The sequence below is a fragment of the Carettochelys insculpta genome, chromosome 2 (assembly GCF_033958435.1).
Source record: "Carettochelys insculpta isolate YL-2023 chromosome 2, ASM3395843v1, whole genome shotgun sequence".
Lineage (NCBI taxonomy): Eukaryota > Metazoa > Chordata > Testudines > Carettochelyidae > Carettochelys > Carettochelys insculpta.
In genome coordinates this window covers 19,440,523-19,465,175 of record NC_134138.1, presented here as the reverse complement: position 1 = coordinate 19,465,175, position 24,653 = coordinate 19,440,523, and the positions used below count along the sequence as shown (strand labels likewise).

General features: G+C 44.3%; 1 protein-coding gene across 1 annotated transcript in view; it reads left to right on the top strand.

The window, feature by feature from the left end:
• Window positions 1–24,653, top strand: part of TG (thyroglobulin) — a 209,578-nt gene that overhangs the window by 79,494 nt on the left and 105,431 nt on the right. The window contains exons 28-35 of the mRNA XM_074984795.1: window positions 1,417–1,482; window positions 2,764–2,844; window positions 4,494–4,631; window positions 8,517–8,693; window positions 11,099–11,210; window positions 12,657–12,736; window positions 14,147–14,284; window positions 17,550–17,615. Of these exons, the coding sequence (XP_074840896.1) occupies window positions 1,417–1,482; window positions 2,764–2,844; window positions 4,494–4,631; window positions 8,517–8,693; window positions 11,099–11,210; window positions 12,657–12,736; window positions 14,147–14,284; window positions 17,550–17,615 (858 nt within the window). The remainder of the gene's footprint in view (window positions 1–1,416; window positions 1,483–2,763; window positions 2,845–4,493; window positions 4,632–8,516; window positions 8,694–11,098; window positions 11,211–12,656; window positions 12,737–14,146; window positions 14,285–17,549; window positions 17,616–24,653) is intronic.

Genomic DNA, 24,653 nt, shown 5'->3' with positions numbered 1-24,653 from the left:
GACATTTAAAAACAGGTTAACAAATACCTGTCAGGGATTGTCTAGATAATACTTCGTCTTTCTATGAGTGCAGGAGACTGAACTACATGACCTTGAGTTTCCTTCAGTCCTATGATTCTATGAATTATTTCTAGGATTTAGCCTTGGTAAACCCTACAGGATGGGCCCCATGCACTTTATTGTGGCTACCTGTGTTAATGAAAATTAACCAAGTTCAAAACAAATTGTTGTACATTGTTCTGCAAGGACTTTGAACACACAATTCAGATCTGTTCATATAAATCCTCTCTATAAAACCAAACACATCCATTGTCTCAGTTCTACTGCTGTCAGTGGGTTCCATGTCTGGTGGAGGTTCTTCTATATCCCCCATTACTGCAGTGTCTGAGCCCTCACCTCATACGCTTTAATGTATTTAGTCTCACAACATTGCTAGGGATGTCTCCTGTTTTACAAATGGGGAACTAAGACCCAGAGAGACAAGAGACTTCTTGGTTTGCACAGGAAGTCTGAGGCTGCACAGGGCTCACCAGATACAGGCTAGCACCTGCACCATCAGACCATCTTTCCTTTAGAGTGATTGTACTGTCAATGTTATTGCATAGTTCTATCCAGACAGGCCCACTGACGGGGGCAAAAGGGACAGCTTCCCCAAGCCTGGGCAGCTGTGGTGGTGGCTGGAGCTCTGGGCCTCTGAGAAATGCCATGGCAACACTACTCTGTGCAGTTCTGAGAGAGGAGGGGGAGCACTGTGGTCTGAGTGGTTGTAAGAGCTGACTTCCCAGGGGTCCCTTCCACCCTTGGCCCTGCCTCTTTTGTGGTGCAGAGCTGGGCCCCTCCCACCTGGCTCTGAGGTCCATGGTGGCTGTGTGATGGGGTTCCGGGGTCCTCATGCACTGCACCCTGGTCGCAGGCAGGAGTGACTCTCACTCAGCAGGTAGAACAGGAAGTTTATTAGGTGACAGAGGCCCAGTTTCTTACAGAAGAGTCAGTGCTGCAGTCAGAGACAGTCATTCCAACCCATCCTGCGGAGAGGAGCCCAAGGGGTGCCCCTCTGGGGTGTAGCTTCCCCCTCGCCAGGCTGGCTGCCTTCCAGCTCCCTCTCCCCTCCAGCTTCTAACTGCCGCCCCCAGAATCAAACCCAGCTCAGCTCCTCCCTCCTCTTTGTTCAGGGCAGAGGGGTTACCTGCCAGCCTGGGTTATAGCCCCAGGATCATCCTTAGCCGCTGAGAGCTGCTCTGCTTGTCTCACACACATGCAGCCTGAGTCTCACACATGCACTCCCCCCACTCCATCACAGGCTGTCAGTCCCACTGTATTAAGTCTTGGAATGTGCCTTCATATAATTTCCCAGCCATTCAGTATAAGCCAGTTAATTTTAGCAATTGCATTAATGAACATTTCATTCTTGGTCAGTTTCTGAGCTCTCAGAAGAAAGAGAAGGAACCTTCCGCAGCATCCAGTGGGTTTATCTGTGGAGAGGTGAGTTTTATCCTGATGTCCATTATAATAGGTTCGAAGAGAAAAGACAAAAAAAAAAAATGGGGGCCAAATTCTCACTAAGTGTAAACTGCAAAAGCTCTTATAAAGCAACTGTGCCACCAGAAAACATGGGCTAAGACCAGGGTCTTTTTTCACCTATAACGGCACAACACTGGCATAGAATCAGTGTAAGCACCAGGTAAATCAGGCCCCTTGTTTCTGAAGTCTGTACCAGAAGCTATGGAGATGTAAATGCCAACAGGTGGAACCAAGCCTGCGACCTCTGGAGCTTAATGGAGGAACATCCATAGGTTGAGCTAAAAGCCAGTGGCTCTTGGCTAAGGCTGTCAGGGAGACTCATTCTTCCTCTATGTAAGTGGTGTAGGTGCTGCTATGTGGGCTAGTGAACCACACCAAGCAGGTGTGTGGGTTACAGTGACACAAGCCATTGTCAGTTCCTAGATACCATGGTAATTTGGCACATTGTGAACAGCTAGATATGGTCTAGCCATCATGACTCACGATAACCTTCCATTGTTCCCAATAGATTTACTGCCAGAATATCCCATATTTTGCCACTGCTCTAGGAATACACCAGGCTGCAGGCGTCTAGAGCCTTGGTATTGACTATTACTGATTATAGATATTTACTGAGTTTAGTGGATTTGTTTTGGTTTAGGAGAGTTGGATTTGCAAAAGCATCTAAGGCAGTTCCAGTGCTTTTGAAAATCAAACACAGAACGTATGATGTGCTCTATCAGAACAGACCAAGGATCACTTTTAATCTGGTGCCCATCTCAGCCGGGGGCCAGTCCCTTAGACACATAAAACCCCCTGTTGTGTAATTCACTTGTGCAATACTATATCACAGAGAGGTATTTCTTCCTAACTCCAGCCGCTGAACTACTTGTACCCTGAAGCATAAGGGCCCATACATTAACTGGCCCCAAAACAGGGGCTAGGTGCAGACACAACTGTTTCAAACTTTTTGTTGAAATTTGCTACACTGTTTGCCTAGCTAATCAGGTTGCCCTGTAAAATGTTCTTTGTTAACTTACTGCATAAAACCAGTGCCAGCAAAGTGTTTAGGTAGGAACTAATAGTCAGTGTGGTTCACAGGAAAACTACATCTGGAATCAATATGAGTTTAAGGGACAGTCTTTTTGATCTATGTTTATCCAGTGCCTAGCACTATTAGGGCCTAAGTCCACCCATGGCTTGTGAGCACTATATATTACTACCAGTTATATGGCATAATAGATAACTCTGATTGTATTCTAGAGTCTGATATGATTACCCGGATGAAATCCTCTGCGTGTGGCACTGCTGTTTCACAAACACAGACTGAGCGAATGTTACCAGGTACTGGCTAGTAGTGCAGTAGATGCTGGGGGTGGGGGGTGGAGGTGGCTCGTATAGTACAGGAAGTCAGACCAGATGATCTGATGGTTTCTCTTGGCCTTAAACTCCTGTGATTGTGTGATATAACAAGGGAAATCTTCAAATTTTATATATTTCCAGTTACAAATGGGGAAGATGGGTTTAAGACCATGTAGGAGAGTGTGGAATTTAGCTGAGAGTTCCTAGAACACACATACTTGTTTTTCTCTCTATTGAAGTACATGGATGGAGAATAAGTAGGTTTGGGCAGATTTGGTTCAGTCAAAACAAGAACTTCCATGAACTTTCTCCCTGGCTTCTCTTGCTTTTTCATTTTGCCATGTCCCTGCACTTCCATGGCTAGGTCAGAAGTGAAAGTGCTTGAATATCAGAGGAAAAGCCTGTTCTCAGGGTCAGTTCATGGAAGAGGGTTTGGCTGCTTCTTCTGAATGAGCTACTCCATAGCTATGCTGATCTGCACCAGATGAAGTTCTGGCCTCCAGACTTTTGGGAGTTTAATGGAACAAAACTTGAGGACTGAGACTAGAATCAGAGTCCTTTTGTATATAGACACCCACAGTTCCAGATTCTGCTTTTGATTAGGCCAGTGTAAATCCAAAGTAATTCATCTGGAGTCTGTAGAATTTCTACACAAATGTAACTGAGTGAAGAATTGGCCTCTTGATGGCAGCATTTTTGTTCCCCTTTACCAAACTGCAGTCCTTCTATGATGCCTGGATGAGTTGCTATGGGAGATGCATGTGTGATTTAAAGCAGTATGATGGGGCAAGCTTTTACTGATTTACCTCATAAAACTGGCATAAAAGATGAGCTAAAATTCCTTTTTAACTGGATAAGCTCCCACATGATCAATAGAACACAAGTCTAGACTTCAAAAGGGGAACTGGGGAGTTTACAGGGCCAGAATAACGTGCAGTGTGGTTTGTGCTCCTCCCTTTCGATAGTTAAGAAGATGTTTATTGACAAACTGGAAGGCGATCAGTGGAAAAGCAACAAAAAGGTCCTAAGAATTCTGTGGGCTTCTTTAAGGGAACAGTTAAAGAGATAAAAATAGCTATGGTCGGTTCTGGGACAACAATGAGAAGGCATGACAGTCAGGAACAGAGAAGAATTGTTGAAGTTAGAGTGTGGGGGCATTACTGGGAGAAATAGGATTAAATTAATAAATGGAACATTTTGTATCAATAGTAGAGAGAAAAATCTCGCTGATTGTGGGCTGTTGGGTTAACTCCCAAGAGAATCTAGAAAAGATACTATGAGGAATGATCCTTCAGTAGCGGGTAGACACACAAGAGAAAGTTAACAGCCTTTCCGACTTAACCATACATTACGTTTTCAGTCCCTGCTTGATGGAGGTGCTGTGATAGGAGTGTATTGTGCTTTATTTCAGCCTTGTAATTTAATCATGAGGAAAAAGATAAAAACCCAACCCAAACACAGTTCAAAATACTGAGGTATTGTCCCCGGGACAATCCTATTTTAAAACCAACCTTGATACACATTAACATCAGGAAAAGGTTGTATTTGGTTCACTGTCTTAAATATAAGCAATCCACATGTAACTCAGGTTGTAAATACATCTTTCTGTTTTTGTTTTTCATGGGGATCAGATTCTGTCATGGAACTTTTTTCACTAATGGACAACAGCCTGATACAACTTGACCAAAACCGTTCCCTGCCATCCCAACAGTACTGGCTCTTCAAACCTCAGTATTCAGCAGAGCAGGCGATGCTCTGGTGTCTCGCACGTAAGAAATCTTAGACCTTTATTCTACATGCTAGTCGGGAAACAATAATTAATCAATAGTTTCAATAACCGCCATGGCATTAGAAACTTCAGCATTTGTGGATTTATTTCACTGGAAAAGTGCAGAAATTCACATAGGAGTCAAAAGCTGTAATCACAATCCTCACTGAGAAGCTGCCCAGGCCCTAATGAAGCTGGTGGGCTGATACTCCATTCCCTTGCTAGCCAGTGGCCTTGTCAATTGCGGCAAAAATGCTCTCACTGTGGGTACATATCCACTGGCTGTAGGAGTCATGGAAGCTATAGTGTTGTGTAGACCGGGGTGTGCAAAGTGAGAGGGGCCTCCTCAGGTGGGCATGAAATTTCAGAAGGGGTGTCAACACGGTTGGCTGCTAGGTCTCAGACTCACCCATCTCATTAAAAATATTGAAATATGTTACTGTTTTTATGTCTGTGTATTCACATGTGTGTACTAATTAACAAAGTTTTTACATTCTACAAACTTATTTTCTTACATATGCCAAAAGTGTTTTTTAAATATATATGTATATATATCAACGAACATAACTGAAGTTTCCATTGGTTTGGATTACATTAGATAGGTTGTGCTGGGGGGCTCTGCTAATTGCAGGAATGAAAAAGGGGGCCTGACATAGAAAGTTCGTTCACCCTTAGTGTAGACAGCACCAAGCTGTTTGTACTACCATGCTAGGTGATGTATTGTTAAAATCACCGGAGTCCTCCCTAGCCTAAGGCTGTGGGTCTGGACCAGTGCTGAATTCCAGAGCAGAAGTTTTTGCCATGGTTAGGCACTGTGGTTGGTAACAACTTGACTGAGTCCCCTACAAAAGTCACAGAAGAATGCTCAGAAATGTTTGTTATAAAAGGTGACAATCTCTCCAGCTTTCCATGGTTCTAGGGCTCTCAAACGGACCTGCTTTTCTGCCAGAGTAACTCCAGTGATGTCAGTGAAGATATCCCAGAGTTACCCCACAGTGTAAGAGAGACCTGAGTCAGTCCCTGTATTTATTTATTGCTTATTGCCTATTGTGATGTCCCTCCAACCTGACTTTGACTTTAAAACACCAAAGGAGTAATGATCTGCAAAGGAGGAAAAGATGATTTATAAAATGTGTGTGTGTGTGTGTGTGTGTGTGTGTGTGTGTGTCTGGCAGAGTTACTCACCAGTTAGAGGGCTAACGTGTGGCAGAAAGATGACTTGAGAACAGTTTGCAGCAATCTCCTTCTGTAAGCTTTACTACCTTTTACTCCATTTCACAGTCATAAATATATATATATATATATATAATATAGACACACATCTCATAGAGCTGGTTGTAACTGAGTCCAGTCCCTTGCCCTCTTGGCAGGACCAAGCACCATCCTTCTTTTCAGTCTAGTTGCCCCAGATTCCTAAATGGCTTTCTCTAGGATTGAGCTCACAAACCTGGGTCTAGCATGCCAGTGTTCAAACCACTGTGAGCTATCCCTCCCACCAAAAATTAAATGGAATTTTACATCCCTAGATTCTAGACCCATGACTGCTGCTGAACAAGGATATTATGGAGCCATACCAGTCAGCTTGTTATCATGTATGTCTGGTTAGGCAGGTGTGACCTTTCAATATTTTATGACATAATGCTGACATAGCATACAAATGTTGGGGGATAATGAGAACCTGTTTTATAAAGATGGGTGGCTATATCTCTGGCTACATCTGTACAGCTTTGTAGTTCAGAGTACAGGGCTTGCAAGAGCACTGCACACCAAGGTACTGGGCTGTGGCTGCTTGCAGGGGTGAGCTAAAAGGTTGCTAGATCACATTGACACGGTCCTGTTTGAAGAAGATTGCATTAACTTGAACTAGGAACATTTTAGTTTGCAGCGTTCCATACAAGAGTTACAGTGCAGTGCTGTGATGTGTATTTTTATTCACATGTAGTCTGAACTGCAAGGTCATGAGGACCTGCCTGTTGACTAACAGGAAAAGGCAGTTGCTAGGAGAGAGACCCATCACTATAGTGGAACTACTCATATGCATAAAAACATGCAGGGATGTTGCAGAATTTAGGGCATCAACCCAGTAGCACAATAGTTAGGAAACAGGCTTGATCACTTTGTTATTTTTAAAAGTGCATTAGCACCTTGGAGTTTTGCTAAATTCTTCCACTGTCGCAAGGAAGGAAGACAGCCAGGGTGTGAATTTCAAGTTGAACCATTCAAAGAAAACAATTTATATATGGTCAATCTGAGTGAAAGCATTTTTAGTGTATGGCTATGTCCACATGAGAGGTTTTCTGAAAAAACTGCAGAGTATCTACATGCCAAATGCGCTTTGTCAACAGATTGTTGACAAAACCCGGCATATCTATCAGCAGCATTGTGCTTCTCCATGTTGAGGAGTAACACCTTTGCTGACAACAACAAGAAGTCCTGTGGCACCTTACAAACTAACAGATATTTTGGAGCATAAGCTTTCATGGGCAAAGACCTGCTTCATCAGATGCATGAGTCTGACGAAGCAGGCCTTTGCCCACGAAAGCTTATGCTCCAAAATGTCTGTTAGTCTATAGGGTGCCACAGGACTTCCTGTTGTTTTTGAAGATACAGACTAACAAGGCTACCTCTCTGATACTTGTCACCTTTGACAGTTTCCTGTCAACAAAAAAAGCAGTGTAGACACTTTTGTCGACAGACAGGGCTTCCGGCTTACCGGGCACCCCTGTCTGCAGAGCTTCTAGATGGCTGTTCTATCGAGAGAGGGCTGGACAGTCTGGCTGCTCTCTGTTGACAGAGCTGATTGCTTTTGGGATCTGTTTTTATGTGTAAGCATGATATGTCGACAGAAATTTTGTTGGGAAATCCCTCCAACAGTCACTTCTGTTGACAGATGCTTCTCGAGTAGATGTAGCCTATGAGAAAAACTCTCCAGAAATATTTCTGCAAACTTTTCATAGGACATTCTAGGCTATATGTGTTGATAGTGCACTTTTTAATTTATAAACCAGAAGAAATATGCAATCGGTATTGTGGGTTTAATATATTGAATTAATTTGGAAATCCTCACATTGGTGTTTCTTTGCATGTTCTGATCCTTGCTTAACAAAAAGATTGTGTGGAACAAAAAGACAGTGAAACAGCTCTTACTCTTGGCATTTCCTGTGTAAACATGGAGTAGCCCTTTATATGTCAGGAAAGAGTCTTCATTTACACCAGTTGAACTGAAAGTAGAATTTGTCCCTATTTATTTTCTTACACAGTGTGTGTGTCTTCACAGCAAAGTTATTTTGGAATAATGGCCACTGTTCTAAAATAACCATGGGAGTGTCTACACAGCAAAACTGCTATTTTGAAATTAATTTGAAATGGTTGATGTCTTTTTTTCATATTCTGTAAACCTCATTCTACAAGGAATAGAGCCTATTTCAAAATAGATATTTTGGAACAGGGCCTCTATAGACAGGGAATAGGGGCCATTTTGAAATAAACTATTTTGAAATAGCTTATTTGAAATAATGCTGCTGCGTAGACATTGAGCACTGGTTGCAAGTGCCTATTTTTTATGAGCTTCCGGGGGTTCTAATCCAAAATAGGCTCTATTGTGTGTGGCCACGCTATTTCAGAATAAGCGTTGCTTATTTTGTGACTCCCTTATAGTGTAGATACATAATTCCGGAATATCTTATTTTGGAATAATAACTTTGGAATATGATATTCTGGAACAACTCTGTGGTGTAAACATACCGTAATAGCACAACTATGATAATACACCCCCCATTAAAGAATACTTGTATTAAAAGTTGTCTATTAACAATTATGAATAAGGGAGAGATGGGAATGGAGAGAAGCAAAGTTTCTAAAACTCAGCCTCTGCTCTGCCTCTTAGGGTGTGTTGCAGAAGATACCTTTTGTCAGCTGGCAGCTCTTCAGAACACCACAGACACACACTTGGCCTGCACGCTCTATCCAGAGGCTCAGATCTGTGATAATTACATAAACCACATCCCTGAAACCTGTCAGACTGTGTTACCCCAGCAACCACAGATGGTATATCACAAAAGAGGTGAGCTTTCATTTCTGCATCATGCTGGGCATTTCAGACAGCTGCACGTTGTATTGCTGGCAGCACTGATCAGCATCTCAGCTTGTAATTCCAAGGATGGCAAACAGCAGTGTAGGATCAAAACAAAAAGGCAGTCAAGTAGCACTTTAAAGACTAACAAAATAATTTATTAGATGATGAGCTTTCGTGGTACAGACCCACTTCTTCAGACCACAGCCATACCAGAACACACTCAATATTTAAGGCACAGAGAACCAAAAACAGTAATCAAGGTGGACAAATCAGAAAAAAAATTATCAAGGTGATCAAATCAGAGAACGGGGCAGAAGTCGGGCAGGGGGTCAAGAATTAGAATAAGCCAAGTTTGCAAACAAGCCTCTAGAGTGACCCAGAAAATTCACATCTCTGTTCAAACCACATGTTAATGTGTTGAATTTGAATATAAAAGAGAGTTCAGCAGCCTGTCTTTGAAGATTGTTGTGAAAATTCCTCTTCAGTAACACGCAAACTCTTAAGTCATTAACAGAATGGCCCACTCCATTCAAATGCTGGCAGTGTAGGAATGTAAGGAACGGCGACGTGGAGCTGGTGGGGCAGTAGAAGATGACTGATGGGGGGAGGGTGTCAGGTGTCCTGGGGCCCAATGATTTAAAAGGATCAGAGTCTCCCAGCTCTTTAAACCGCTACCAGAGCTGCACGTGGTGTGCTCTGGGGTACTCTGGTCTGGGGGACTCTGGGCTGCATTGAGGGCTGCCTGGGAAAGGCTGGCCCCATCCCTACCCCCTGGCACCCCTAACTGTGCTCCTTCTGGGGGCATGGAGCTGCCCTCCCACCTTGCCCAGGGGCCTGGCCAGTCTGTTGTTCCCACTGGATTAACATAGCGCTGCAATGAAAGGCTAACATTGGTAAGTGAAAGGTCCCATGGTGCGGTGGCGGCCAGTGTGCTGGTGGCCTCTCTCCAGTTCCTAGTGGAAGGGTATTAACCGCCAGGCCCACCCACCGCGCAGCCAAAGAGGGCAATTGCCAGGGCTGGAGCCCCAACTCTTTCAGTCACCAGAGCCCTGCTCAGTGAACTGTGCACTCTGGGTGGCACTGGCAGGAGAGTCCCCTGAGCAGTGCTGAGAGCTGGCTACTCCAGCCAGCACCCTCCTGTCTGAGGCCCTCCCCTTCCAGGAACACAGAGCCCCCCTCTTAGCCCCCAAAACACACACACATTGGCCAGGGGCCAGGCAAGTCTGTCACCTCGCCTGTTCACAAGAGAACTCCAGCCCCATTAGTGTGTGTATCAAAGGGAGCTGCAGCAGGAATCCTCAGAACCTTTCCTTGTCTCAACAGCGTTTGAATAGTGAGACTGTCTCTGGGATGTTTCCCTTCCCATCCACAGTCATTGATGCCCCAGTGCCAGCTGCAGTGAATGCCTCCCAGGGAAGAGAAACCTTTGAAAAGGGTTCAAAGTATTTTTGGTTTCATTCTGGCTTCCAGCCCCTTAATACCACTGTGTTCTTAATGAAAGAACCCAACACCCGAAGTACTAAACACCGACTCTAGGAAGAGCTTAAAGGGAAGGGGAAGCTGCATACAAAACCCATTCTGCTAGGCTATGTCTGTGCTAGAAGCATCTGTCTACAGAAGTCACTGTGGGAAGAGATGTTCCGACAAAACTTCTGACCACAGATCCTGTCTACACGTAAAAGCAAATCAATCTTTTGAGCCACTCTGTTGACAAAATGGCCCCCTGGAGTGTCTACACAGCTTTTTTTGTCAACAGTTTGTCTACAAAATGCATTTTGTATGTAGACTCTCCATGAGTTTAGTCTACAAAATCCCAGTTTTGCCTACAAAACTCTCTAGTGTAGATGTAGCCCCAGTGTGCACTGGGGGGGCTGCCCTCAGACTGAAGTGGGCTGTTCAAGTCAGTGAATAGACATCACTTCAATACATGTCCCTGCTGGCTTGGGAGTTCAGAACCTCCACTCAACTCCCTTACTTATCAACCCATATTGCTGCCAGTAGAATGCCAGTTGGGCATTCATCTTGTTTAGAAACAAATTTGTCAAACATTATTTACTGCATTGGTCTAAATGTATCTTCCAATACACTGAGAAATCAATCCTGCACCATAGCAATGTTGCTATCCCCCTCCTCTGTGTGTTTACTGGATAGTATAAATTATTTGAACAAATATTTTGGAGCATTAGCTTTAGTGGACAAAGACCCACTTCGTCAGATGCATGAGGCTCATGCATCTGACGAAGCGGGTCTTTGTCCACGAAAGCTTATGCTCCAAAATATCTGTTAGTTTATAAGGTGCCACAGGACTTCTTGTTGTTTTCAAAGATACAAACTAACACGGCTCCCTGTCTGTTATTTGAACAAAGTAACTTTCCCTTTGATTTTTTTTTCAGTCGCTCTAGAAGGGACTGTGAAGAACTTCTACACACGTTTACCGTTCCGTAAAGTAACTGGGGTCTCCGTGAGAAACAAGATTGACATGAGTGGGAAAGCCATTTCTGATGGGTATGATGCAAATCTGTTCAGTTTTGCTAGCACAGGGCTTTAGCCACATCCAATATATCAAAACCATGAAATGCAAATGGAGAGGATCTGGTATATTCATTTAAAATATTAAAGAATGGTCTATGCCTTCTAGGAAAATGCCAATATACAGAACAAATATTAACATAATTTTAACTGAATTTATAAAGTATTCATTGTATTGTCTAGTTTGTATAGTGCAAACCCACAAAATCAGTGATTGGTGGGATAGAACTGTTGTCAGTAACACACACAATTCATCTATACTGAAGTTTTCATTTCAGTCGCTGCTCTTGGTAACAGCACCTGACGTCTTACACACACAATGCAAAGAACTTGATAGCCCAGTGTGAATTTGCACAACTTCTCACTGCTGTGTATTGGCTAAGCCCTGGGGACCTGCAGACATATGGTTGCCAACAGCACCTTGTTGCAAGGGACATCTTTATTTAAATAGAAAAATGGCCTGTCCCCTTACTAAATCAGTGCAGGATGTCTTTTATTCTGTACCTCAACATATTATAATATTATCACTATGCAAAGTCAGCTTTATTATTACTTTACCTTCTGGCAATATAAAATTAGACAGTGTAGTAATGTAGGGCTGGTTCCAGGATTTACTGAACCAATGTACACATAGTGCAGAGATTCCCAAACTATGGGCTGTCCCCCCTACCCCACCAAGGGACCACAATAAGGGTATGGGGGAGGGGCATGAACATCTAATGGGGTCACAATGAAGTGCTGGAGTCAGCGGTGGTCTCTGTCTGGCAGGGGAAGCAGACCAAGCTCTGTGCAGGTGGTTTCATCTGCCAGGCTCCCAAGCTGCCTTGCTCCCCTACTGCTGCAGCTGCAGCAACCATGAGACAGCAGTTATGCCCCTCTGCTGGGGATGATGGCAGAGACTCTACAAGTTGGAAAAGGAAGGCAGTGTTGTGAGAGTACTAACCAACCCAGCCAGCCAGCCAGAGCCCCTTCATGACCTTACCCCTTCAGCACAGCTCCCGGCATACAGCCCCATCCATGTGCACTGCCAGAGGGAGCCTGTGCAGAAGCCACACTACAGGGGACCCTGTCCAGCAGGTGGCTATTCTCAGCTGTGCAAATTTCCACACCCCTTCCAACTCTGTCCCTTCCATGTAGCACTGTTCATGAATGGAGTTGGGTCCAGGCAGTCAAGAGTGCCTGACAGCTGCAGGGAGAGGAAGATTTCCTCAGCTACCACTTGGTTAGTGATCCCTGCCCCGGGTCCCCATGAGTACAGTGTGCTCCTCCCCACAAAGGTGCTACAAAAGCAGCCCTTTGTTTCTGAAATGTAATGGTGGCAACTCTAGGCAGCCCCCGGACGAGCTGTGGACAAGGCTGTAGTTTCAGCAGCTGCCAGTTGTACTGAGGTCTGGAGCATTCTTTCTTTCTTTCCCCTGTTAGGTTTTTTGAGTGTGAGCGCCAATGTGATTCTGATCCCTGTTGCACAGGATTTGGGCTGTTAAACAAGTCACAATCAAGAGGTATTCTTTACTGCAGCTGGATTTCTAGAATTCATTTTTCATTTCCACGACACTGAACATTGCTGTTCTTTCAGCTTGAGGTGGGTAGACTAAAGCCCTTACAGAGCTTCTCAGGGCCTCTTTGGAACACATCTGGTGACAGGTAACTCTCACTCTGAGGCCTGCTGCCTTGGGCAGTAGCCAGGGATGTGGAGACTGGAGTTCAGGCCCTTGTGTGTCTCAGTCAGAATGACCTGCGGTGGGAAATGCTCTTGACTCAGGCAGAGCAAGGATTTAGCCCTGAATCTCTCACATCCCAGGCTCTTGCTCTACCCATTAGGCTTTTGGGCAACTCACGCGCACACACACACTTCTTCCAAATTTCGATCGGAAAACAGGCATTTCAGTAAAATGCTGTTTTCATAACAAGGTTCAAAATGTCTTCGGTTCCTTTCAGTGCAGACCAGAAGCAGACTTTGAAATGGAGTTGTCATTTTCTAGAAAGTGTTGCTACTTATGTAGTTACAGCAATCTTACCCACCTTAGCTGCCATAAATAACATTACATTTACTAGCAGGGCTATAGCTGTACCAGTATTTCACACATTAATAAAATGGTATTTCACCTCTATCCCTCACTTTCTAGCATTACTCACAGACTTTTGCTCATCTTCAGAGGGCCTCAAGAAGTTCCATGTCCTCATCCTGATGAAATTAAATGGGAGTTGGTCATCTCATTCCTTTAAGAGATTTAAAAAACTTTAATGTTGGCTTCCTGTTTTCTCACGAGCAGGATCTTGCAAACATTTTCAAATTGTCCACTAATTTTAGTTTCCCTATTTAGTTGGGGTGTCTGACTTGAGACATCAAAGTCAACATTTGCTTAAAGTTAGGTTGCTGCAGGTGCTTTTGAAAATTTTACCCTGTCACTTGCAGCTTGGAAGTCACAAAGATAGAGGCTCCCCTGTCACTTAGGTGTTTGTGAAAATATTTACGCCTTATATTTAGGCACCTCAGTTAGTGGCCTGATTTCTAAAAGCGCTGAGCACCCTTCAGGTCCTCTTGAGCTCATTTGTAAGTGCTACACGTACACTTCTGTAAATCACGGCAATTCACCATCAGGGCAGTATTTGAAACTCTTGGAGTTGAGCCGTCCATTTGGAAGAGGTGCTGAAAACTTAGTTGAGAGATTCCCATTGACTTCAGTAAGCTTTAGAACTAGCCCATTACTCCTCATGGAAATCAAGGGGAATTTCCTCACTAACTTCAATGGGAACAGGATCTGGCCCTAGATGATCTCATGGGTCTTTTCTGTCTCTGATTTCTGAGTGTAAGAAAATTTCATATAGCACTTGGTATAATGAGACAATGTTAAGTGTTTGTTGAAAGCTTACTTAAGCCAAGAAAGTTACTGTGGTGATTTTGCTGGTAGGTGCTGAGGTGCTCTGCATGACTCTGAACAGTTTGGGAATCCAGACCTGCAGTGAGGACATGGGCAGCACTTGGCAACTTTCAGATTGCAGCTCTGCAGATGTCCAGATATATCCATTTGGCTGGTATCAGAAGCCTGGTGAGTAATGCAGGTGGTCTGTCAGTTTAGGGTGTCTTCTGTGTGGCCTTATTTCCTTGCTTTTCAGTAATGGCTAGAGGCCACTACCAAGAGGTTAGAGACCATGTTCGTCCCTTCTGGCCTAGGAGTCTTTGTACATTGCCAGAATCTGGGGAAGTCTGAATTCAGATCTCGAACTGAACTTTGCAGCTCAGGTCAGATTGTCCTTGTCGTCCAAAATGGGGAGGGGACACGCAAGAGCAGACTCAGTCTGAGCTGCACTGAACCAAAGGTACTGGGACAATTTGTATAGCGAGTGTAATAACAGCCATTGAACCAAACTGTAAACCGTAAATGATGGTAACCACTTCAAGCCAGGGGGTGTGGGAGTGTCCTAGCACCTATGAACCATCCCTTTACTCCTCCCTGTCCTGCCATTGCCTTACCAACCAAATTAGAAATGATCCTCCCTGGTACCTACCTCTTGCAACATATACATCAAAAAGCCACATAACTAAATTTTTTCCACTGCATAAATGGGTCAGAGGAACTTGATGCTGCAAATTTTTATGCTTTTTTAAAACACTGTCACATGGACTATACAGCTACTGTAAGCAAAGTATCTGAAAGTCACCAAGAAATATTTTGCCTTATGTGGGGCATTTCACTGTGGAAATGTTATATTCATAGTTTTTAGGTAGGGCACTTAACTATCTAAGTGCTAATGACTGGCAGCCATGTTACTTTTATTCTTTCTTGTCTTTTGTCCTCTTTATCTAAAAGAAATTAGATTGTCACTGAATTGCGCTGAGAAAAAACACCAAATAATTCCTAGAGCATATCTTTTAGGAAAACCCCTGGAATCTTGGTTTAAGACCATTTCTACATAAAAATATTGTTTGTTTTTTTGTGGTGGCAGGAAACAGGGAAGGGGGAAGACTGTGTCTAGGAAACCTTGTTTTATCCTAAAAGGCTCAGCCACCCTGAATTCCCTTTCTCTGTGGCCTAAAAATATGCACCACAGACCTTAGAGAAAGTGGGGGAGATTTCTGCCTCCTGGAAGGTCACTCAACCCTTTTAGATTTGCAGTCCCTTTTTAGCTTCACTGAACTAATTAGAATCCTGCCTGCAGGTGGCTGTTCTGCATGTACCACATAGGAACCTCAATTGTTTATTTCTTCTTCGTCTTCTTGGAGAGTATTACATTATTTTGAGCAACAATTATTCTGTGCTGTCTGACTAGCTGACCACAGCGTGTGGGTGGGGTTCCACTTTCTCAGGCTTTCCTTTGGTGCAGCAGGAACAGAGAAAACGGAGGCATGTCTGGGCCCAGTCCTGCTATTAGTCAAGCCAACTATTGTGGGACTAGTTATATAGAGTTTAAGGCAGAAGGCATAATTACATCATCTAGTCTGACCACAACCCATTTAATATCACCCCTGGGTTAATCCCAGGAGAGGTGTATGCAAGGATGACTCATGTGGAAGAGGGATTGTTATATCAGGATGTGCAATTCAATCTGTGTGAGTGGGCCTTTGCTTATGCGCCATTGAAGGCTCTGCAGGGGCACAAGGACCAGCTGGCGCCTGCCTTTGTACCAAACAGCACAAGTAGGGACCCAATCCTCCTCCACTCCTGTTGAAGTTAATGGAGATTTTTGCCATTGTTTCGTTACTGCTACTTTTACATAGAGGTCCTTTCTCTTCTCTAATACAGAGAGAGCTTTTGCTGCTTGTCTCGTCTTTCAAAGCGGGGGCTGTTGAGATAACTGACTGAAACCCCACATTTGAAAGTCCTTCTATGAATGACTGTTAACACATTTTAGTTTGGGAAATTAAATAATTGAGCAATGACTATACTATTTGTGTTAGGTTCTGCATTTCACTCAGACTGGGCATTCAAATTAGGCTGGTCAGTTATGGTTGATGGTAGATTTGTCATTGTTTGGTTCTCATACACTGGCGCATTTCAATTATAAAATGTGCTGGAGGGACCAATTCCACTTTGGCAGGGAATAGTCTAGGATGGCCTGGTTGGGTCCCTTTTGTCTGTAAATTCTAGGGCTTTGTCATTGCACAATGCACCGGTAGAGGCTGAAGGTCCTCCTCCTTCTGCATTCCAGTTGCACAGAGTAGGTGCAGAATGTCCTCCTTAGTCATCTGCAGCTTGACTGGTAAAATGTCAAAGGTCTTGTCCCCATTTTGTAGGTGCCCTGCCATCTCTGTTAGCATCCCTAATCTGTAATTCCCTTGTAGTTAAAATGATTCACTCTTTCTAGAAGATGCATCATTGCAAAATGGCAGATTTTTTTTAAATAACTATCTCAGATACACACATGCACCTTTTTAACATATTTATCACCACCACACCTCTGTGAGAGAAGGCAGTGCTATTATCACCAGTTAACAGAAAAGAAAGCCATGAAGAGAAAGTCTAAGTGACTTGCCCCAGGTCACTTAGGAAGCTGTTGGCAGAACAGGGACTTGACCGTAGGCCTGTCAAGAGCTGGGCTAGTGCCTTAACCACTTAACCATTCTTCTTCTCACTAGCAAGCAGCCTCATTAAAGCCCAGAGGATTTTTTTTCCATTCACTTTGGTCTTAGGTATTGCAGTGTAGTTTCATCAATAGAAGATGTCGTTTCTTTTTGGACTAATGCATGGCAGAGAAGCACCTCTGGAATAGACGATGTGGGGTGCCAAAATGAGACTGGAGTTAATGGCATTTCATTTTTCTTTTCTCTTTGTTAGGGGGACAGTTTTAAAGTGTTCCTGCTGCACCATGCATTGAGACAAAAGTCTACCCAGATGTTAATGCAAATCAAGATATTTGCAGACAAAAATTTGTATTGCTTCTGCAGGTGTGTTCCGGCTCCGGTCATGAGAACTGGAACAGTTACGATGAAAGTTTTGAGGCTGAAAAAGAAAATGTAAAATCAGTGGGTGAAATTTGGAGAACCTTACTGATGTCAATGGAAGTTCACTCTGGCTTCAGCCCACTCTAAAAAATGTATTTTACTGCATTAATTTTGCTGAAATAATGTATAGCTTTCATGGTATGTTGGCATGCAAGTAGAAAGGAGTTAAAATAACAGCAAGTATGAAAATGCTCTATACCTTAAGCCAGTGGTGGGGAAGCAAAGCTATTAAAAATCTGTTTAAGTTGCGTTGTGGATGTGCAAATCCCTGAAATGCTGTTGCACATACAGAGATGATATAGTTAGATTTAAAACCTATCTACCTTACATTGTTGTAACAAACTTTGTCCACCTTTTTTTTCTTTTTTTAGCAACCATGAGGACTGTTATGCCCAGTGTGTGCCCACCTGTTTTGTTACCTAGCAGTCCAGAGAATGGTGAGTGTCAAAGTGTGTTAGGACAAAGAAAGGAAATGAGGAAATGTTTAATCTCTGTTAGTTATACTCTGCATATACATATATATATAAGGAAAGTGGCAAACTATATTGTGTTTGATCAATCGCCATTGCCTAGGCTCAATGCTGCAGACTGGCAAAAAGCCCAGTTGCAAGATGCTGACATCTGTGATACCCTACTCGCAAAAAAAGAGGGGCAAAACCCTCAGACCATTTTTCTCTCCACTCCGGCAAGTAAAGTACTACTAAGGGAGTGGAACAAACTGAGACTGATACAAGGCGTGCTGCACCGGGTCACCGTAGATCCATTGCAAAATCGACGAACACAACTGGTGCTACCAACTGAGTACAGGGCCCTGGCCATGAGGGCTCTGCACGATGATTTTGGGCATTTGGGTATGGAAAAAACACTTGAGCTTCCCCGTAATAGGTTCTACTGGCCCCAGATGGCCGAGGACATACGCAGGAAATGCGAGACGTGTGCTCGATGTGTTCAAAGGAAAACTCTGCCCACTAGAGCAGCCTATCTGTAGAGCCTCATGACCAGCAAACCCTTGGAACTGGTATGCATTGACTCCTAGTCTCTGGAACTGGATAGGAAGAATGTTGGAAACATCTTAGTGGTAACCGATCACTATACCTGACACGCTCAGGCCTATCCCACATGTGTTCAGAGAGCCATCACTGTGGTACGGGTATTGTGGGAAAAGTACTTTTCAGTGTTTGGACTCCCAACTCAGATACACTCTGACCAGGGGTGAGACTTTGAGAGTCAACTCCTAAAGGAGGTGCTGAGAGTGGCAGGAATAAAAAAGTCCGGGACAACCCCTTACCACCCACAAGGTGACCCTCAGCCAGAATGGTTTCACTGGACCTTATTGGATATGCTGGGGATGTTGCGCCCAGAGCAGAAAGCGTCCTGGAGTCAACATGTTGCCTTTTTGGTGCATGCCTACAATGCCACGAAGAATGATGCTACTGGAGCCACCCCATATTTGCTGATGTTTGGACGAGAGCCCAGACTACCAATAGACCTATACTTTGGGATGTCAGGGGATGGGGAAAGCTATGAGACACATCTGCAGTATGTTTCCCGACTAAGGAAAAAGAGTTGGGATGCCTACCGTTTGGCTATGGCAGCTGCCTGCAAGAACACAGATTGTAACAAACACCAGTATGATGCAAGGGTGTGCCCTCAGGAGCTCCAACCTGAGGACCGAGTTCTCCTGAGGAATCTAGGGGTTGCTGGTAAACACAAGATTGCTGATAGAAGGAAGACAACACCTTACCTGGTGGTGGAAAGACTTAAGGACCTACCTGTTTACAAGATTAAACCTGAGAGCAGATCAGGGCCAATGAAGACAGTACATAAGAATCTCCTACTGCCCGTGGGAGAGTTGGTTGGTGCACCTTCAGAGATGGACTATGACATGAGACCAGGGAGCAAAGAAAGTGCAAGGCCACATCCATTACCCAACACAGGCAGTGGGTGCGGTGGAGATGATTTACCCTTATCCAGCACCTTCAAGAGTGACTCTGAAGAGGATGAGGATCCCATGGAACACCTTAGAATGAGAACCAGATCTCAGAGTCTGTCAAGGGAATATGGGGAAAGGGCAACACCTTTGGCACTGAATCTCAGAGCAGAAGTGTTTAGGCCTGGGGCTGGAAACCCCCCTTCCACAACAAGACTAGTCTGGGATGATGAATCTGCCCCATTTACTGACAGTCTGGAGGAGAATGGAGCATGTGCAGATACACCCCAATTAGCAGTCGGAGATGTTTTTGTCCAGGGCATCCCAGTCTGTGAGCAAGAAACACAAGGGCCGATATGGGTAGAAAGGGAGTCCCCGTGTGAACGCCCCTTATCCCTGCCTTCAGAAGAGGATCCTGCAGCCTCTGTTGTCCCCATCCTCAATAGGCAAGATAGAGTCATAAAACCCGTAAATAGACTAACTTATGAGGCACCTGGAGTAGTTGGGGAGGATGTAATACATCTGGCACACAGACTTGTGGAAACCATAGTGAGCTTTCTCAGGCCCTTAGGGGGGAATTCATGTGGATGTTATAATCAAAAGTGTGATTTGCTGGGATGTCAAATTCTCGGCTGGGGGAAGGATGTAGGGAATGTGGCAGCAGGAAAGTAATGCTGCTGAAGGCTGGGAGGAATGTGTCTCCCAGAGATCATTTGCATGAAAATGCAAAGGTGTGCATGTGTGATTCCTTTCAGGCAAAGCATAACGGGTAGCAAGTAAGCCATGAGATTTTGTCTATTGTAAACACATTGTTGTAAAATCACAATTTATGCTGACACTCAGTGTGGGAGTTATGGGATCTCACCAATGCCCTGGGTTGTTGTGGGGGACAGGGCAGTCGCCATAGCTGCATAAGACATTGATTGCACAGGGCTCCCTGGTTGACAGCCTTGTGAGGCAGGAGGGGAGGGGTATTAGTTGAGCCAGCCTGCTGAGTGCCTTGACCATATAGCTATAAGCCTGGTTTGACTAGCTCTCCCCACCTGTTGAAAGGTAGAGCTGGATACTAGGGTTTTCATGAAACTCCACACTGGAGATATTAAGAGCTGAAATCAGAGAGTGGCAGGTGAGTTTGTGCAGAGCTGAAATCACAGGGTTCTGCCTCAGGGCAGTCCCCCAGCGGATGCTGGCGGGCAGCCGGTAGGAGGAGTGTTGAATGATGGTGACTGGTGGACAGCTGGTGAGGGAGCAGCGGCAGATGATGGCGACCAGCAGGCAGCTAGTAGGAGGAGCGGTGGATGACGGCAACTGGCAGGCGGCTGGTAGCAGGAGCGGAGAACGACAGTGAACGGTGGGTGGCTGGTAGGAGGAGTTGTGGATGACAGCAACTGGCGGGTGGCTGGTAGGAGGAGCGGAAGACGATGGCGACTGGTGGACAGCCGGTAGGAGGGAGCAGCAGATGACAGTGACCAGTGGGCAGCCGGTAAGGGAGCAGCGATGGACAGCGCGACCGGCGGGTGGCTGGTAATGGAACAGCAGTGGACAGCGTGACCGGCAGATGTCTGGTAAGGGAGCAGCGGATGGACGGACGAATGGCGTGACCGGCAGGCGGCCGGTAGAAGTAGCTGCCAGCAGGTGGCAGTCAGTGGGATGCTGCAGACAAGTGGACAGCTAGTACTGCCCTGGTGATGTATCTGTGGGCTCTGGGTCCGGGACTGCACTGCGAGAGGTACACCCTGTAACAGTGTGTGGGGTAAAGGCCAAGAGCCCCAGGAAGAGACTGGGTTCTATAGTGTATGAGGATGGTATCTTGTCAAAGGGGTTTGCCTCTCCTTTGCTTAGATATACTGCATCTGTCACTGTAACCTTGGAGTAGGTTATTGTCATTAAATAAGATGTTTCTATCTTAGACTCTGTGCTTGCAAGGGGGGAGAGAACTGCCTTACAGGCACCCAGCAAGTGGGGTGAGATTGTCCCAGGCCACTGGGTGGGGGCTTGAGCTGGTTGGTTGTATCCTTGACAGGAAACCCCTAAGAGCTGAAACCAGCCCTTCTGGCAGGCACCTGGCATTAATAGAAGGGTTACATATAGATATATACATATATAGTGATCCACTTAATATTTCCTTTTCTTACTGTGTAGCTATAGAGGGTAATTTCTTTCTTAGATATCTTACCAAATAGATGAGTTATTGGCTGACATGATTAGCCTGTGGAACTCATTAGTTCAAAAGTATCATGGAGGCCAAGAATTTACTAGGATACGAGAAGTAATTAATCATTTGTACATGGAATGAGCACATCCACAGGATGGTCGTTAAAGGGATATATATACCTTTTTAGTGAAAAAACCGATACTAACTGATAAGTGAAGTAGAAACTTCTCTGGACAAACTATTATTGTTTACTCTGTAGTTTATTTGACTTTCCCCTGAAACATCTGCTGTTGGCCATTGTTACAGATGGCATACTGAACTAGATAGACTGCTGACAATTTGCAATATTACTACATTGCTTAAGTGTGGCTTTGCCAAATAAAGGGAATCAACATGAGTTTTCGGGGGATATACAGGTGTCTGTAATATACAGTAGCTAATACCGAAAACACAAAACTAAAAAGCAGTCAAGTAGCTCTTTAAAGACTAACAAAGTAATGTATTAGGTGGTGAGCTTTCATGGGACAGACCCACTTCTTCAGACCATAGCCATACCAGAACAGACTCAATATTTAAGGCACAGAGAACCAAAAATGTAATCAAGGTTGACATATCAGAAAAAAATTATCAAGGTGAGCAAATCAGAGAGTAGAGGGGTAGAAGGGGCGGGGAAAGGGGGGGCCAACACAAAGTTTCAGGTATCAGGGTTCCAGAATGTGGGAAAATGGAAGATGAATTTAGAGCAAGGATACCAAATGCCTGACTCAGGGCTTGTCTTCACATCTGTAAAGGTTGACTTGCAGTTCAATTTTGCATGTCTGGTAAAGGAATCAACCTCTCTGGGGTCGGCAAAGAGGACCTGGGTAATTATAGACCAGTCAGCATAAATTTGATACCTGGAAAGATACTGGAATGATTTATTTAACAGTATATTTGTAAACAATTAAAGGATAATAGGGTTATAAGGAATAGCCCACTATGGACTTGTCAATAACAAAGCATGGCATACCAACCTAATTTCCATGACAGGGTCACAAACCTAGTAGATGGGGGTGGGGGAGAAGAAAGCAGAAGATATGCTTTATCTGGATTTTAGAAAGGCTTTTGATTCAGTCCAAAATAACATTCTCATAAGCAAATTATGGACATATGGTCCAAATGAAATTATTTTAAGGTGGTTTACCTGAATGGTTGGAAGACAGTGCTCAAAGAGTAATCAACTGGTTTGTGGTCAGACTTGGGGTATGTGTGTCCCAAAGGAATCCTGAATCTGGTACTATTCAATATTTTTCATTAATGGCTTGGATAATGGAGCAGAGAGTTTGGTGATAAAATTTGCAGATGGCCAAGCTGTGAGGAGTTGTTAACTCTTGGAGGACAGCATTAGAATTCAAAACAGCCTTGACAAACTGGAAAATTTGTTCGGAAACAGCAAAATGAAAACTCAGTAAATACAAGTGTAAAATACTACACTTAAGACAAAAAATCAAATTCACAACTATAAAATGGAGTATATGTGGCTAGGTAGTAGTACTGTTGCAAAGGATCTGAGTGTTACAATGGCTTACAAATTGAATATGGGTCAGCAATGTTATACAGCTGAGAAAAAGGCCATATCTTTCTGGGTTGTATTAACAGCAGTGTTGTATCTAAGAGTTGTGTCCAGTTCTGGGCGGTGTAGAAAGATGTGGAGAAACTGGAGAGAGCTAAGAGGAGCGTAACCAAAATGATAAAAGGTTTAGAAAACCCAGCCTAGGAGGAAGGTTTAAAAACTTGGTCATGTTTAGTCTTGAGAAAATAAGCCTGAGGGAGGACCAGTTAACAGTCTTCTAGTATGAGGAGGACTGGGCCAAGAGAAAGCTGATGTGGTTCAACAAGAAGTGTAGAGTCCTGCACTTGGGATGGAAGAAACCCAGGCATTGTTATATACTGGCGAAGTAGCAGTACAGAGGAAAGGGACCTAAGGGTTCCAGTGGATGAAAGGCTAGATATGAGTAAACCGTATGCCCCTGTAGCCAAGAAGGCTAATGGCATATTAGGGTGCATTAGGAAGAGCATTGTGAGCAGATCTAGAGACGTGGTTGTTCCCCTCTGTTGAGCACTGGTGAGGCCACACCTGGAATATTGTGTCAAGTTTTGGGCCCCCCAGTATAAAAAGGATGAGGATGTGCTCGAACAGTTTCAGCGGTGGGCAACAAAAATGATTAAGGGGCTGGAGCCCATGACCTATGAGGAGAGGCTGAGGGATTTGGGCTTGTTTAATTTACAGAAGAGAAGACTGAGAGGTGTTTAATAGCAGCCTTCAACTTCCTGAAGGGGGGCTCTAAAGAGGATGGAGAGAAATTGTTCTCAGTGGTGATACATAGCAGAACAAGGAGCAATTGTCTGAAGTTACAGAAGGAGGGGAGTAGGTCGGATATTAGGAAAAACTATTTCACCAGGAGAGTGGTGAAGCACTGGAATGCACTGTGTAGACAGGTGGTGGATTCTCCATCCCTGGAAGTTTTTGAGTCTCAGCTTGAAAAAGGTCTTGGCTAGGATGACTTAGATGGGGTTGATCCTGCTTGAAGCAGGGGGCTGGACTAGTTGACCTTCTGAGGTCCCTTCCAGCCCTATGATTCTATGATTCTAAGGGCTGCTATAAAGAGGATGGTGATCATTGGCTCTCCATATCCACAGAAAATAGAACGAGAAGTAATCAGCTTAATCTGCAGCAAGTGACATTTGGGTTAGATGTTTGAAAAAGCTTCCAAACTGTACAGATAATTACTCTCTAGACGGGCATCCAAGGAAAGTTGGGGAATCCTTGTCAATGGAGGTTTTCAAGGACAATTTGGAAAAATATTTGTCATGGATGGTGTAGATATATTTAGTTTTGCCTTAGCACAGGAGGCTAGATGTGATGACCTCTTGAGGTCCCTCCCAGCCCTACATTTCTATGATCCCATGACATCTGATACTTAACACAATCAGCAAATGTAGATTTTTATCTGAGATACTGTGTTTTATTTCTGTATTTAGAATAGAACATAACTCTGAGATCTACTCCGCACTGAACAGGGAAAGATGGAGGGAAATGGTGAGAAAGGCATCAGACACCAACAGGCGCTGAGCCCATGGTGGTTGTTGAGGATGATGATGATAACTCTCAGATACCGTAACATAGTGACCATTAATAGATGTTCATCTTTTAAGTGGTGACCTCTATGTCTGTGCAGCTTCAGGCTTTTTTTATGCAGCAATGTGATATTTATAGTCAAATCAAACAGGCCCTACTCAGTCCAAAGTCAGGTGAATCTCCCATGTACCTCAAGGTACAGTAAGGAACAGCCCTACACTGGCTGGGGGATGGTTGAGATGATTCTTTAGGCCCTTTACCATTATCTCCAT